This window comes from Salvelinus namaycush, chromosome 6 (genome assembly GCF_016432855.1).
Source record: "Salvelinus namaycush isolate Seneca chromosome 6, SaNama_1.0, whole genome shotgun sequence".
In the NCBI taxonomy this organism is placed as follows: Eukaryota; Metazoa; Chordata; class Actinopteri; order Salmoniformes; family Salmonidae; genus Salvelinus; species Salvelinus namaycush.
Window position 1 is genome coordinate 45,140,971 of NC_052312.1, and position 17,380 is coordinate 45,158,350.

Sequence of the window (17,380 nt, forward strand, 5' to 3'; positions counted from 1 at the left end):
CTACTCCTTCCCCTCCTCCCTGGTTCTTACTGCCTGTTGTCTGAATGTGTCCTACTCCTTCCCCTCCTCCCTGGTTCTTACTGCCTGTTGTCTGAATGTGTCCTACTCTTTCCCCTCCTCCCTGGTTCTTACTGCCTGTTGTCTGAATGTGTCCTGCTCCTTCCCCTCCTCCCTGGTTCTTACTACCTGTTGTCTGAATGTGTCCTGCTCCTTTCCCTCCTCCCTGGTTCTTACTGCCTGTTGTCTGAATGTGTCTTGTTCCTTCCCCTCCTCCCTGGTTCTTACTGCCTGTTGTCTGAATGTGTCCTACTCCTTCCCCTCCTCCCTGGTTCTTACTGCCTGTTGTCTGAATGTGTCCTGCTCCTTCCCCTCCTCCCTGGTTCTTACTGCCTGTTGTCTGAATGTGTCCTGCTCCTTCCCCTCCTCCCTGGTTCTTACTGCCTGTTGTCTGAATGTGTCCTACTCCTTCCCCTCCTCCCTGGTTCTTACTGCCTGTTGTCTGAATGTGTCCTACTCCTTCCCATCCTCCCTGGTTCTTACTGTCTGTTGTCTGAATGTGTCCTGCTCCTTCCCCTCCTCCCTGGTTCTTACTGCCTGTTGTCTGAATGTGTCCTACTCCTTCCCCTCCTCCCTGGTTCTTACTGCCTGTTGTCTGAATGTGTCCTACTCCTTCCCCTCCTCCCTGGTTCTTACTGTCTGTTGTCTGAATGTGTCCTGCTCCTTCCCCTCCTCCCTGGTTCTTACTGCCTGTTGTCTGAATGTGTCCTACTCCTTCCCCTCCTCCCTGGTTCTTACTGTCTGTTGTCTGAATGTGTCCTACTCCTTCCCCTCCTCCCTGGTTCTTACTGCCTGTTGTCTGAATGTGTCCTACTCCTTCCCCTCCTCCCTGGTTCTTACTGCCTGTTGTCTGAATGTGTCCTGCTCCTTCCCCTCCTCCCTGGTTCTTACTGCCTGTTGTCTGAATGTGTCCTACTCCTTCCCCTCCTCCCTGGTTCTTACTGTCTGTTGTCTGAATGTGTCCTACTCCTTCCCCTCCTCCCTGGTTCTTACTGCCTGTTGTCTGAATGTGTCCTGCTCCTTCCCCTCCTCCCTGGTTCTTACTGCCTGCTGTCTGAATGTGTCCTACTCCTTCCCCTCCTCCCTGGTTCTTACTGCCTGTTGTCTGAATGTGTCCTACTCCTTCCCCTCCTCCCTGGTTCTTACTGCCTGTTGTCTGAATGTGTCCTGCTCCTTCCCCTCCTCCCTGGTTCTTACTGCCTGTTGTCTGAATGTGTCCTGCTCCTTCCCCTCCTCCCTGGTTCTTACTGCCTGTTGTCTGAATGTGTCCTGCTCCTTCCCCTCCTCCCTGGTTCTTAATGTCTGTTGTCTGAATGTGTCCTGCTCCTTCCCCTCCTCCCTGGTTCTTAATGTCTGTTGTCTGAATGTGTCCTGCTCCTTCCCCTCCTCCCTGGTTCTTAATGTCTGTTGTCTGAATGTGTCCTGCTCCTTCCCCTCCTCCCTGGTTCTTAATGTCTGTTGTCTGAATGTGTCCTGCTCCTTCTCCAGGACTTTGACTTCTTCACCGTGGAGCTGGAGAAGAGTGTGAAGGGGTTTGGCTTCAGTATCCGTGGAGGAAGAGAGTACAAGATGGACCTGTTTGTCCTGCGACTGGCCGAGGACGGACCCGCCATCCGCAACGGGAGGATGAGGGTAGGCTGATGACGATGTCACATCCTGCGCTGAACTAACACTTCCCCTCAACATACTTACAGTAGCTTCTCTCCCAACGCTGGTTTAGTGGGATATTAATAATAATTGTTTGCTGGTTTTAATTGTCTGATGATTATCTTGGCAGCAAATTTCCATTTTAAGCCCTGTAAGAAAATAATCTGCTAATGCAGTGTGGCTGAGTGTGTGAAGGATTTGGGATGTTTTGACACCTGCTGGGTTAGTGGGTTTGCTGGCAGCAGAAACCTTTCTCAGGTCTAGTCAATAATACATTAGGTACTATGAACATTCGGATGAATAATTAAAGGGTGGCTGCTTTTACCATTAATAGTTTTCACGTTTGTCCGTTTCGTAATGTTCTCTCCAGGGATAGAGGGTACTACCTGCCAGTCACCATTGGTTTAACAAAAAAAAAGAAGACAATTATTTTCTAAATTGAAGTTCAAATGTAGTACTCTTTGTAAAAAGATGCAGAGCGTGCCAAGCATTTAGTTTTTCCCCAAGTTCACGCCTTCCTTCCATCACCTCTGTCAAAGTATGAGTCACTCTCTCTCAACAGCTGTATATGTTCTTGTAGCCTGCTATGTTCATCCAGAGTGACTCTGACCACTTTATGGCGTAAAAAATACAGAAATCTCACTTTACTTTTCCGATATCAAAGAGTATATTACAAGTCTGTCATTGCAGTTTTTCTATATCTCCTAAAGTATCTTGATCGTCTCCTACCCGTCACACTTTTCTCTCTGCCCAATCTCCCTAGTGTGGGCCAATAGTGTCATCGCTGTGCATTCCTTATCTGTAATGAACCTGTCAGAGATAATGTGTGTAAAACGCCCCGTAGGGATATTACTCTCACTCCGCCACGGCGAGGTAAATGCAGCTCGGCGGGCCCAGGCCCAAACCCATCAACTGGGGATGAGGGATAGCTAGCGGTCCTCGTCTCTCTCTTCAACGCCCGTTCCGGTATCGTGATTTATCCTTCAGTAATCACAGCTTTAAAGGCCCACTCAAACTCTGCAGTCCGCCACACACAGGCCCAGTTTGAACTCTGATCATGGGGGAGATGAATGGTCGAGGGGGAAAGGGAGGATCATCTAACACCACTGTTGAAATGAACTGGGATGGGCCGGCTGGCTATATAGTATACTACTTTTTACACGACCAAGGCTCAGGCTCTGGTTAAAAGTGCACTATATAGGCAATAGGGTGCTGTTTCAGACACAGCCTTAGTAAGCTTGGCTGGACTCGAGATAGCATCTAGAGGAGAGACAATCCAAGGATAACCATGCTTCATCTGGAGCCTGGAGGTCATACCACTGCTGTTGGCTTAATGTTCAATTCTCCCATCCACACCCAGTCACTTTCTATCCATTTAAAGGGGAATGACTCATGCCGGCCTCATCCATTCACTAACTGTCAGAAGGTGTAGATGGACGGGCTGTCCAGCTCCACTCAGATCAGCCTAATAACACTTAATGACTCCCCTTCTCTCTCTCTGTTGCCGGGCAGATTCTCTCTCCTCTCGCTTTCAAATTACTTCCACTATTAGCTGAGGACTTTTCCATTTGTTACAGTAATTGGTTTATACATTTAGCGCCGCAGCACGTGGTCTCCTACACTATCAGTCAAGAGGACACTTGTCCCATTCCCAAGTGAAGGAAGTGTGTTAGTGAGATCCTTCAGGGGATATGCCTATACAATTGGCTTCTGACCTTGATGTTGTAGTCATAGAGAGGTCACAACCTTTTCACTGCAGTGCTGGAAGGGAGGTGTAGTCTACTTAGTGAAATGAATAGGTTACTACCAGGTCTTCAGCTGCTAATGTCCTGGGTCATATTCATTTGCAACGGAAAGCTAAAACAACTGTTTCTTATTGGACGGATTTAGGTACTACCTCCCTGTTTCAGTCTAGTTTCTTCCATTTGGTACGTAATGAACAACGCCCAGGACATTGGTATTCAGGAGTGTGTCCTCTTTAGTCTCAGCCCCCCTGCAGGGAAGAGTCCATAATTCAATCTAAATGACATTATAAAAACGGGCTGCAGGAATTAATGGCAACTGACACCACATTCATGAGTGCTAATTCTGATTAGCGCTTTACACTGGCCGCTCTGATCCCTCTGCACCACTATGATTTATAGATACACATTGATCCTAATAAATTGTGATCCACAATAAATTTTCCTTATTAATTTTGTGCTTTAATACGTAGTGTGTGTGCTTATCTCAGAGGCCTGCCAAGAAATAATTGCGTTGGTGGTTGCGGCAGTGTGTGCCAGCGCTCTTCCATAATTTGTTCATCTAATCAGGGAATTGGTGTGAACTTGTCACGCAATGTAACGCATGTTTATATAACACAAGGTGCTCAGTGGGTTGGTGATTTAGAGGTTACTGTCACAGTGGTCTATTGTCTATTTATTGTCCGTGCAGTATCTGCATGGCAACAGGATTTCATGCACATACACACACCTGCATGCACACACACTATCTATCGACATTATTGCTCTCCCTCTCTCTCACTGTGTTGTCTCTCCTTCTCTCCAGGTAGGGGACCAGATCATTGAGATCAATGGGGACACCACCAGGGACATGACCCACGCCCGGGCCATCGAGCTCATCAAGTCAGGGGGCCGGCGGGTGCGTCTGCTCCTGAAGAGAGGCACAGGGCAGGTCCCAGAGTATGGTGGGTTTCCCTTCTGTCCCTCTAACTCTGTGTTTACCCCTCCCCAGGCCAAGGCTAATCCAGCTGTAACACACTCAAATCCACCCGCTTACCTTCTAATCTCATCTGATTCCAGTAACACTATAATCACATTTTAAAAGTCACACACATTTCTAAAATGATTACGTCTATAGATTATTCTTTACTCGGGCCTCCCGAGTGGCGCCGCAGTCTAAAGCACTGCATTGGAGTGTTGCGGCGACACTACAGCCTGGGATCAATCCAGTGTGTCATTACCGACTGTGACTGGGAGTCCCATAGGGTGGCGCACAATTGGCCCAGCGTTGTCCGGGTTGGGGGAGGGTTTGGCTGGGGGGGGGGGGGCTTTACTTGGCTTTCGTGCTCTAGCGGGCCGGGCGCCTGCGGGTGAACGGTGTTTCCTCCGACACATTGGCGAGGCTGACTTCCGGGTTAAGCGAGCGGGTGTTAAGAAGCGCGGTTTGGCGGGTCATGTTTCGGAGGATGCATGACTCGACCTTCTCCTCTCCCGAGCCTGTTGGGGAGTTGCCGCGATGAGACAATTTCGTAATCACGAAATTGGGTAGAAAAAGGTGGTAAGAATTACAAAAAACATAAACTATAAAACATCAACTTTATAACTATAACTCTGCTTATGTCTGGCATGCCTATCTTCTAATGTAGTTATATTTTCTATATCCATAGCAATGTCTTTCTCTCTACTTAATACTTTAACACAGATAAACTTGTCTTTCTCTTGACTAACAATAGTGTAACTCTTCCTTTCAAGGCGTCTGGTTTAACCCTAATGACTGGTATAGGTTGTTACTCCCCTTTCCTTAGGAATGGTACCTTCCAGTCTCTCCATGTGCATGAAAAGTGACAAGCATGGCTCCCCCTATTTCTTCCTAATGGGCCACTCTAAAGACACGGTTTGTGACGATCTGCATGTTCCAGTCTAATTCTACTTGGTATCGTGGTTTGTGGTGTGGTTTTGTGTGCCCATGCCGTGGGTTGCAGCTGTGACTTCCTGGTCAGAACACACTGGCTCCTCCTCTCCACTTCAATCACAGTGACATCAACCTACAGTAGTTCCCCAGCTATTGGGGCTTTCAAGACAACTGGGGGGGGGGGAACGAGGTCAAATCATGACGTCACTGATCTTCAGGTCGGAAAATCTGAGCTTTATAAAGATGTCAGAGTTTGACCGTTAGTTTTTTTCCTGAGTTCCCAGTTGTCTTGAACACACTTAAGTCTGAGATTTCCAAGTTCCCAGCTGTTTTGAATGCGGAATATGTCCACATGGTCATCAAGCCAGCCCAATGGAATTATTATACTGTATGTACACACAATAAATACATTTTACACATTTAGAAAGATCCATGAACCAACTTTTACAAAATGCCGATTCAAACTGACAGCCACTATCGTCTAGATAGATTAGTCAGAAATATATAGGCAGACTATTTCCTGTGATAAAATCCCACCGTGGTGCACGCTGAGGCCCCTAACAGACATTTATGTCCCCTGCACCTCAGGGAATGACAGCACCTAGCGGCCCACTTGGTAATAAATCCTGATGTGTCAGACTCTCCCATGGCCTCTGTAACAGAGAGTCACACTCCCGGCCTGTGGGTAGTGAGTTAGCGTTGAGGCTTGCACTGCACATGACTCTTCCACAGCCAGCCAAGGCCTCCACTGTGAAATACAGTCATCAGCACTTAGCTTTGGCAGGTGACCAGGGTCTTTAAACACAGGAAATAGTATTGTCTGTCTCCATCTTCGTTGCTAGGCGACTTCTGACTACCACTCCCAGTTGGAGACTCTCCCCGGCCATTTATGACAGAGATTTTTTTGTTTTCTATTTCTGTCTCTCTCCCTCCCTCTCTCTCTCTCTCCCCCCTTTCCTCCACTATAAAGAGTTTTTTCTATTACCTGCCCGAGGTTGACACAAAGCTGTGAAATACGCACCATGAGCCCATTACACTGTCAGCCAGAGGACGCCATATTAAATCACCAGCGTCACTTTTCATATCAACTATCAACCTGTGTGTTCTGGGCAGAGCAGTCACATAAAAGTGGAATAGCCATTTGTAACATGGATGTGGGGGATTGTGTGGATACGTAGATGTTTTACAGGCCTAGGTTTATCTGCATACTGAGAGGATGTAGTATTTATGTTTGATGCGCTGCTTCGGGGTTATTTAACTACATTTTGCAAAGCGGCTCTGTATTTTCAGCTAGTTTATACAGTACTTTGCGGAGGAAACCGAATTCAAAGCTTATAAAAACTGCATCCTGATGAAATAATGAAGTTGAATAAAAGACGGTTGCCACATTTACTACCACACAATATGATACTGTGTGTGTGCGCGTGCATGACGTTTGTGAGTATGTGGAAGTGTGCATGCTGTGTATTGTGTGGATGTATTAGTGCATGTGTACATTTGTCCCCTCATACAGAGTACTAGAGTATGGAGGTTGTTTTAAGGTCGGATCCAGTCAGCTAGCTGGGCAGCAGGGCCCTCACCCCTCAGAACGAACAGAGCCGTATCCAAGGTGACAGCAGGCATTAGCTCAGCACACATACTCCCTCCCACAATCCTATTGGGCCACACAGCCTCCACGGGAGACAGGTCATCACTTCAATACACCAAGCAGTGGCTGATGGGTAGCGGAATGAGCTGGTGTGAAAAGACCAGGGTTTCAGAGCGCAACAGGCATCTACATCGTCTGTGAGCCTGCTCACTGAGCTCTCTCCAAACACTAGACCTTCCTAGCTGGTCTGGGAGTCCATCTAGTCTGTAATGAGGCCTCATGGAGCTAGCCTAGCCTATCCTCCCTCTTTCCCCCTGCTAGTTAGACGATTGGTGCTAGCCTCCCTGGTGACTTCCCTGCCTGCCTGTTTGTAATGAATGATAACCCTGGGATTGCTAGCTCAGCGATGCAGAGAGAGAAGCTAACAGGCCTTGTGAGCTGCAGCAGCCTCTCAGGAGAAGGTAGAGCCCTCTAGGTTTAGCCGCTACCGTGGTTACTCAGCCCAGAGCACCGGTGGGGAGTCTCGAACCCACAGGTTTTCTCTCCCGAGCCAGGCTGAAGCACCGCCTGATTCAGCATATCATCCATTCCATTAAACCTGTTTTCGATTTCTCTGCCCACTTCTTAGAAGTGCTGAGGCTTTAAAGGGAGCTAGGGAACTGAGATGTATGCTGTCTAAAAGTGAACTTGCAGTGTGTGACTTATAGGAGTGAAGTGATATTTCACTTGCAGCCCATACCACAAAGACTGGGTATGATTGTTGTGATTGCTACAATATGGATGCTGTCATCCATGTAGACTAGAGGCATGTTTTTTGGCTTGGTGTGTGTTGTTTGGATAAAGCTATAGATTCATAGATATATCTCTATAGGGCAACCTTCCACTTAAGTCAACTTTTCACTCAGTCTCCCATTGACATCCATGCATGACTAAGTAAATGGAAGGTTGGATTCGCCCCTGACTGTTAAGACTATCCTTTCCCATGTCTAACTGTGTGTTTGTGCCCCAGCAGACAGTACCTCCCCCTGGGATGCACGCCCTTCAGCCTCCCCAAGTCTGTCGGAAGTAGCCCTGCCCCCAGACACTCTGACCATGCCATCGCCCTCATCTCATCTGACCCCGCCCAAGCAGCCCCCAGGCCCCGACCTGGCTCACCTGCCACCGCAGGAGGTCCCGCGGGAGCCGGCGGTGCAAGAGAGCAGGAGGGCGGAGCGCTCCCAGAGCCCCCGGAAGGCCCCGACCGAGCCGCAAAATCCGGACCAGACCGGCCACGGGAGGAGGGACCGGGACCGGCCCAGTGGGAGTGGTTGCAGTAGTGGGAGGGCCAAGCAGAAAGAAGGTGGCAGGTCCACCTGCAGAGGGAGCTGCCCCAAAGACGGAGGGCCGGTGGGGAGGGATGAGCAGCTACCTGGGGGAGGGGATCCCAAAAGCTCCTCCAGGGGGAGGTCTAAGGAGAGGATAGCTGGGGAGAGCAGCACATCCCACGGGAAAAGAGAACCCACACAGTCCCCGACGAAAGGCTCCAAGCCCTCATACACAAACTCTAACGGGAACGGCGGCAGCGGTGGTACTCAGAGCGGCAGCAGCAGTCACCCAGACGTTAGTGTCGGGCATCAGGGAGAGCCGGCGCACGAGAAGCCCAGGCCCAGAGAGGCAGAGAGGGGCCCTGGAGAGACCCGGCCCTGCCGCCCCACCAAGAACACCAGCAGCGGCAGCACAGCAGCGGGTAGGAAGGCCACCGTGTCCCCTGGGCCCTGGAAGATCCCCGGCTCTGACAAGATGCCCAGCACCCTGCGCTCGGGCACGTCCACTGTGAGCAGATAACACCTTGGAGTATACCCATTACCAGACCCCCAGGCCGGGCTACACTAAGCCTGGCTAGCCCCTTCATTGGCTCCCCTCACCCTGCCTCCACTCCCCCACCCCACCCTCTAGACCGCAGATGTAAAGGGGGGTTCCTCCATGCGTTTTTAGAGAACCATTTTTATTTATATTGTACTCTAAATTATTTTGAGAGATATTTTACACCGACCACCTTAAGAACTGGAAAGCATCCACTTAAAAATTCAAAACAAGAAGAAACCAAGCAGAATGTGTGTAGCGTGACTGGATCCTTGAGCAGTGTTAAGGGGTCCGAATACAGGAACTTCATTTGGAAGTGCTCAAATCCCCACAGCACTCCAGTCTAGGACGTACATGCAAATTGAACCACTCACCGATTGGTTGACTGTGACACTGCAGTTTTTTTATACAATGAAGTCTATTTTATGAAAGGAATGTTGAAGAGGGGTTGCCTGTTTTTGTGTATTTTGAAAAGAGAGAATGAAAACCAGAACTAGAAAAAGAGTATACGCATTAATGGGACTTTGCCTTAAATAAGAGACTGTACGAGACTGAAGAAGCTATCCCAAGTAATCTATCAAATGATATAGAAATAAATCTATTATATGATGAGTATTAATATGTGGGACGTGATCATCTCTAATGCATACCTAGTCGGGCCAATGGTAGTCCTGAGACGCCTCATAAGCTAGGCGAGCGAAGGAACACAACACCGTTTTTCAACACTCCATTATAACTCAACAGCCCAGCCTATGATATTGCGTTTCTAGTCTGTGTGGACCCATTCTACGAGACTGCAGTGGACTCTAAGGGCTGTTCGTGCTTGAATCATAAACGGTTGGGTCACAGGAGATACATTTCCCCCTCACTGTGCTTCGCGAACAAAGCAATTTGCTGAGGTTTGTCTGGTGGACACTGTGGAGAGTGAAGGCTCATGGGATATCGGGGCAGAGTGCCTTACGATCAGAGACCGACGGACAGAAAGGTCTGTTATGGACTTAAAGAACCTAGAACACTCTCTAGACTGATGTGGTTCAATCCAGGCTGCTACCGTACAGTCAAATCCAATGTCCCAATATTCATATACATCTGTGCCATGACGGACAGTCATGTTTTTGTATCTGATTGTTGAAATTTGTTCACTATATTTACAGACCCATATTTACAGTATTTATTTGGTCAGAAATCATTAGCAGATCTTTCCATTTCCTTACAGATTGAAGTCGGTTCCACAACTTTTTGGGGTTCTGTTGGTATCTCATCGTCAGATATCGAAACGTCTAGGCAGAACATCTCTAACAGATGGTGTAATCAAGCTGTAGCTACACAGAATGACGTGTTTGGGTGAAAATATGGCAAGTGTATGAAAGCAGGAAACTACACTAGTATTTCTGGCGGGGATCAGAGAGAGAGAAACATTGCCATTTGTCACAAGCTCATTCCCCACTTAAATGTATCTAATGGTCTGTGCTTCACTTAACGCTGTTCATTTACACAACACATGAAACACTTTTATCTCCCAAAGACGCGTATGTATACATTACAACTGACAACTGTCTGGATATTCATTACAACATTTGTTTAGTCTGTAAGTGTCTACATAGCCAGCGACGTTAAAATATATCTACATCCCTCTCCACCAGATTGTGCCCCAATTAAATTCGGAGCTCTAGACAGTGGAGGCTCTGTCAGTGGCCCTGTCTGCACTCTCCTATTACCAGTTTACACACACACGCGCGCGCGCGCGCGCGTCCCTCAGAACCGCCTTGTCATCCGATGACTAAGGCAGAGTTTTTTTTTTTACTCTCTCAAACCCTCTCTCTGGCCCTGGGACTCACAGAAGCTAATTCATCTGTCACTCTGATAACTAGTATACTGTTTATTTGATTTATTTTACCTTTACTTAACTAGGCAAGTCAGTTAAGAACAAATTCTTATTTTCAATGACGGCCTAAAACTGTACATGGAGATGTGGAGAGACTACAATCATCTAGTCATTATGATCATTGACAGACACAAGAATCATTCTTGGCGATAAAAGAAAAGTCATTAAGGAGCAATCCGAATGTGTCCCCTTTAGTTTCTGCAGACATCTGATTTTTGAGTGGTAATTTGCAGTGTGTCGAGCTAACAATCCAGCAAAGAGAGGACGACATTGGCAGAACAAAGCTGTCCCCCTCAGGTGGAAGAAATGCAGACAGTCTTTCAGAATAGGAGTAATACGGGAGAGGTTAGTGATGCTCTGAGCCCATTGGAATCTCTATTTACGAGAGGAAAACATATTTCTTTAAAGCACAAAGTGGTTCAGAGAATTGGCATACAAATTGTGCTGGGGAACTGACCCTGAGTAGACAGGCGTCTGTGGCTCAGCCACTGTCTGGGCCTGTTTGAATACTTTAACAATGCATCCTTCCTCTCTTCCTTCTCTCTTTCCTAACGTCTTGTAAGAACAGTGGTTACTTCAAATAAGTAGGCAGCAGGTAGCCTAGAGGTTCAGAGCATTGGGCCAGTAACTGAAAGGTTGCTGGTTTGAATCCCGAGATGAATAAGTGGAAAATCTGCCCATGTGCCCTTGAGCCAGGCACTTCACCCTAATTGCTCCGGATAAGATCATCTGTTAAATGACAATAAAGACATATATAATAATGTAAAGCAGGTACATGTTCATTCATGTTAAGTGTCACTGGTTACTTCAAGGATTCATTTGAACAGTGCCACTGTGTTCACTCCACACACAACCATTCCTAGTGTCTGGACAGTCCTGACTGTATACTGCACCTTCATCACTAAGCCTATCATGACTTCTGTGTAGACTAGAGACAAGGAAGAATGTCCTTCCTTCGTTGCACAGTTCGCCGCTTTTTCTCGTCAGAGCAGTCCCCCATTGAGGCAAATGTCAGTACTTTTCTATGGACAGATCAGAAGAGATAGGTTTATCTAAAACGGTGAGTGTGTTGAAGACTGACTGCACGTACAATACATGAACCCCCTGAGCCTACCTAATGCAGCAGGGTATCACTGTGTAGTGTTATTATTAGCCGTGTTATTGACCTTGTACAGGTGTGTCGCTATTATAAATATGACTCAATGTATTATTATGGATAGTCCCAGACTATAAGTGAACGACCTATTTTTATGAAATGCAACACTATGGATATATTAACTTTTGCAGAAATCTTGTTTACCGTATGATATTCTGAAATGCTGTCAAATAAAATCTTGACACGGTGTAAAGTATTCAATCGAGCTGTCACCGATTTATGTCTGACCGCGTTGATGGCCTTATGGCAGGTGAACAGCTTGCCCAGGAGTGTATTCATTATTGCACACCGTAGTAAAACGTTTTGCAACAAAAACAAAGGTTTCTTATAGGACAAGTTCAGGTTAGTTCCTCCGTATTTTGGCTTGTTTGCTTCCGTTTTGTTCCAAGTGAAAACAACTCAACTTGCCCGGAGGTACTTACAGCAGGATCTCCCCAACCTTATGACCACATGATGGCAGTGCTGTGTAAGGAAAGAAGGCAAATCCCTGATTTCAAATTGACTATTGTACATTCTTGTTGTTTCCACTAGAGAGCATTGTAGACTCGTTTTTGGTTTTCTGCATCGTTTCGTAACATTTTCTTATATATAAATGCATAGGTTATTTAACATATTTAAGCTGTTCCAAATATTCCTCCTACGATTTTAACAGGCACTCGAATCTGGTCTACTTTATTTTACGTTCTTTTACGTTCTTCTCAGACCATTTTGAAACTGTATTTCAAAACTGTAGGTACATGATCACACTGGTAATATATTATGTGTTGTATTACTTGTGAGGCACAGCTAAGTGAGTATAATAATGTGCTTCTTTTTTTACTGGACTGATGGCCTGCATCTGATGGTCAGTCTGAGGGATGGAGGGAGCAGCAGTGAGGCTGCCTCTCACGCGACCTACCATCCCTCCTCACTCCCGCCCTCCGTTGAGAAAAGGACATAATCTTCCAGCTGATGACGAAACTTAAGTCGCACTGCATTACTTCTGCTTCATGCACCAATTCATGTTGTTACTCCTATGACCAGAGAAAGTGACATATTCCTCAATATTAAAAAAGACACAAGGCGCGAATAATAACAACTCGAGCTTATCGAAACGCGCATTTAATAGCTTATAAAAATGTTTAGCAAAGTATTGACAGTGCTGAATAACAATTGAAACATGAACTTACTCATAAAAACAGCAGCTCTATTCGTTGTCTCTAGTTGTAATGGTTTTAAAAGTTTTGAAATCTCACATTATCAATGTATAGTGATCGACTAGGAATGGCTTGTAGATCGACCGGTTGGTGACCACTGCCCTAGAGAGAGAGGCACCGCAGGAGAAACCCAGACAAACCCTCCTGCTGATGCAGAGCCTGAGGCTGAACTAGAAGAAGGGTGGGGCTGAAGTATGTTCCTCAGTAAAAAGTGTTCCGCAATGAGAGCTACTGTGCAAGACAAACTTTGCGTTCATATACCTTCTGTGACTCGTGAACCGGTTATACTACCTGGAGGCAGACTCTTAGCTATGATGGAGGAGCTGAATTTAAGAATGTTGATTGGGATAACATGTCAAGACACAACTTGTATTTCCACCAAGAGCAGGTTTTCTTCTGTCATCATAACCCCCATCCATTAAACCTACTGGGTTCAGACATGCTTGAGAGTGTAACATGGTAAATAGGAAATGGCTATAAGTCTCTTGGTTATTGGAAGGGTGCGGTCACAAGGTGCTCTCATGGAGTATATTTCCTTCATAGAATACATTGTGTTCTTTACACAGAACATTTAAAAAGAGCTGGTTGATACTCGGCAGTGTCCATAGGCTGGGTCTACTGGATGAGATAACAGTACCAGATTCCATCCCAGTACCAGACTCCCTAGTCTACTGAATGTATGAGGAAAATCTGGGCATTTATCTGGTGTGAATGAACGGATGGCCTTACCTCTCTCTCAGGGAATGTTAGAATCACTCCCTCACACTCGACCAAGGGTCATCAAACATTTACCGCAAATATTAAATGTGTCTTTAAGATGTTACTCTGAGAAATATTGACCTGTCAATGGATCCTCAATTTTGATACAAGGGAAACCTGTCTCCCTACTTGTTCTCCTGGCCAAAGGGGAACATCTATTCTCTCTCTCCATAGGCCACAGCTGCCTCTCTGTGTAACGAAATGTGTTACATGAGGTGAGGCTTGCATCAGAGCAGTGAAACACTCCCATTCTTTCCTTATCCTTTCATCTGTCACCTTGTTTTCTCTGGCTCCTGTTGTAGTACCGAGGAGCGGAGCCGATTCTCTCTCACACACACACACACACACACACACACACACACACACACACACACACACACACACACACACACACACACACACACTGGGGCTGTGTGTTTCATCCTCCTTACAGCCACAGTGACCCTAAGGGCTGGGGTTAATTAGAATTGAGAGAAGTCAATTCAGGAAGTGATTTTAAATTAAAATCCCCAAATAAAAAAACATTTGAAATGAATACACTATATATCCAGCAGTATGTGGACACCCCTCCAAATTAGTGGATTTGGCTATTTCAGCCACACCGGTTGCTGACAGGTGTATAAAATCGAGCACATAGCCATGCAATCTCCATAGACAAACATTTGCAGTAGAATGACCTTACTGAAGAGCTCAGTGACTTTCAACGTGGCACCGTCATAGGAGGCCACCTTTCCAACTAGTGAGTTTGTCAAATGTCTGCTCTACTAGAGCTGCCCCAGTCAACTGTAAGTGCTGTTATTGTGACGTGGAAACGTCTAGGAGCAACAACAGCTCAGCTGCGAAGTAATAGGCCATACAAGCTCACAGAACGGGACCACCGAGTGCTGAAGCGCATAGTGTGAAAAAATCATCTGTCCTCGGTTGCAACACTCACTACCCGAGTAACAAACTGCCTCTGGAAACAACGTCAGCACAAGAACTGTTCGTCAGGAGCTTCATGAAATTGGTTTCCATGGCCAAGCAGCCACATACAAGCCTAAGATCACCATGTGCAATGGCTTGAGTGGTGTAAAGCGCACGCGCCATTGGACTCTGGAGCAGTGGGAACGCGTTCTCTGGAGTGATGAATTACGCTTCACCATCTGGCAGTCCGACGGACGAATCTGGGTTTGGCGGATGCCAGGAGAAAGCTACCTGCCCCAATGCATCAAATGAAATTGTATTTGTCACATGCGCCGAATATAACAGTTGTAGACCTTACATTGAAATGCTTGCCGTGTGGTAGCAGAGAGAACTGTCTATGACTAGGGTGGCTGGAGTCTTTGGCAATTTTTAGAGCCTTCCTCTGATACCGCCTGGTATAGAGGTCCTGGATGGCAGGAAGATTGGCCCCAGTGATGTACTGGGCCGTACGCACTACCCTCTGTAGTACCTTGTGGTCGGAGGCTGAGCAGTTGCACAGTGCCAACTGTATAGTTTGGTGGAGTAGAAATAATGGTCTGGGGCTGTTTTTCATGGTTCGGGCTAAGGCCCCTTTGTTCCAGTGAAGGGAAATCTTAACGCTACAGCATACAATGACATTCTAGATGATTCTGTGCTTACACCTTTGTGGAAACAGTTTGGGGAATGCCTTTTCTTGTTTCAGCATGACAATGCCCCGTGCACAAAGCAAAGTCCATACAGAAATGGTTTGTCGAGATCGGTGTGGAAGAACTTGACTGGCCTGTACAGAGCCCTGACCTCAACCACATCGAACACCTTTGGGATGAATTGGAATGCCGACTGCGAGCCAGGCCTAATCGCCCAACATCAGTGCCCGACCTCACTAATGCTTGTGGCTGAATGGAAGCAAGTCCCCACAGCAAGGTTCAAACATCTAGTGGAAAACCTTCCCAGAAGAGTGGATGCTGTTATAGCAGCAAAGGGGGGACCAACTCCATATTAATGCCCATGATATTGGAATGAGATGTTTGACTAGCAGGTGTCCACATACTTTTAGTCATCTAGTGTAGCTTCTACTCCTCAGTTTCATTGAAAATAAATGCAGTTTTTTCAAATGTTGAATAGTTATTTAAGTTTAGGTCCTGAGAGAGAGAGAGAGAGAGAGACCTTCTGTCTTTCTTACCTCTTCTCATCTTTTTACTCCATTGCTATTTTAAGGATAAAATCTTGTCATTGAAAAACAGAGAGAATGGCCTTAGGCAGACTTTCCCTGTGAATAGTTAAGGTGATATAGCCTACTGTACACGTATGATCACCAAACATATGTACAGTACACAGCTCTCAACTCATGTGATCATAACTTTCTTTTTATAGAGCAAATCACTGCCCTGCCCTGAATGGTGGTTCAAATCACTGCCCTGCCCTGAATGGTGATTCAAATCACTGCCCTACAATGAATGAAAGTCCCTCTTGGGATGGGTGGAGTCAGATGGATGGAGGCTTGCTCCTTGGCAACCTTAAAGGTGATACACATAGGATTTGTTCGATTTTTGGCATTTGTTTTGAATGCAGCCTAATGCTAGGTGAATTGCAAGATACTTCACATCGATTTCGATAGTACAATGATTCCCTACACTATTAAGCGCTTGCTTTCTCACATAAACTGAAATTGAGCGAACAGTGTAAAATTTTAGCAACCAGGAAATGACAGAACTATTTCCACTAGATAACACAGCCCCAAAGTCAGAACAGCTTTCCCATTTTGACAACAGATGCTGCTTTGGCAGGAGAAATCAGTAGGAAAATATCACAGCCAATCACAACACTGTGAAACACAATCATTCCACTATTACTGCAGATATATTATGAACATTTTGTGAAATTACAATGCAAAAGGAAAAATAAATCCTGTGTGTAGCACATTTTAAGTACTTAATGACAATTTATCATATTCTATCATGAAGTGTCCATTCAGTAATTGATAGAACATGTCTTGACCTGATGGAGATGTGTGAGCTTCCTTCTGAATGAACAATAAGGTATTCATGGGACCACTCAACTGGTGCACACTACAATACAGTGGTGAGTGTTGAGATGTGGGCTGGTACTTGCAGAAGAAAACCTATCACCTGTGGTTGGTTGTTTGTTACCTGTGTCCAATATCCATACAATTCAGTTCACAACCAATGTGTTTGGTTATACAGTGGCCTGTGTTAAAGCCTCTCTTTTGTTGCTGACCATCATCAAAAAAACGAAGGATGGCATCAGGAAAGGGGCCGTCTCAGGTGAACCAAAATAAAAGAAAACAACGATTTCCATAACTGAGAAAAGGTGCGTCTCTGTCTGTCTGGAACACGCCCTCCGGTTTCTCTCATCCCATATCATCAATAACCACGCTCCTCCTCTGTATTCCGTGGGGAGACATGAGAGTGGCCGGCTGGCGCGGTCTATGACAGTGAAAGTATTCCACAACGAGACTGTTCGTAGGAGCAGGCAGCAATATCTGCATTCCCCAGTTGAGAGGTGCATGTTTCGGTTCTGGGTCGCAAACCTACAGCCAAAACATACATACAAGGATATCCTATCCAAGGTAAGATTGATTTGACTCGTTTTTCCAATTCTTCAAATCCCGTTTTGGTGTAATTGGATAAGAAGGCGCTGGAGTGAAGGACTCT

At 46.2% G+C, this 17,380-nt stretch overlaps 2 protein-coding genes across 2 annotated transcripts in view; both read left to right on the forward strand.

Annotated features, from left to right (window-relative positions):
* The window catches only part of LOC120049146 (membrane-associated guanylate kinase, WW and PDZ domain-containing protein 2-like), a 93,880-nt gene extending 81,889 nt beyond the window's left edge, over positions 1–11,991 (forward strand). Inside the window, exons 19-22 of the mRNA XM_038995378.1 lie at positions 1,546–1,689; positions 4,252–4,390; positions 5,231–5,323; positions 7,935–11,991. Of these exons, the coding sequence (XP_038851306.1) occupies positions 1,546–1,689; positions 4,252–4,390; positions 5,231–5,323; positions 7,935–8,749 (1,191 nt within the window). The 3' untranslated portion in view covers positions 8,750–11,991. The remainder of the gene's footprint in view (positions 1–1,545; positions 1,690–4,251; positions 4,391–5,230; positions 5,324–7,934) is intronic.
* A 5,151-nt stretch (positions 11,992–17,142) lies between these two features.
* LOC120050079 (fatty acyl-CoA reductase 1-like) overlaps positions 17,143–17,380 on the forward strand; it is a 60,074-nt gene continuing 59,836 nt past the window's right edge. The window contains exon 1 of the mRNA XM_038996713.1: positions 17,143–17,295. The gene's annotated coding sequence lies outside the window, so the exon portion shown is untranslated. The remainder of the gene's footprint in view (positions 17,296–17,380) is intronic.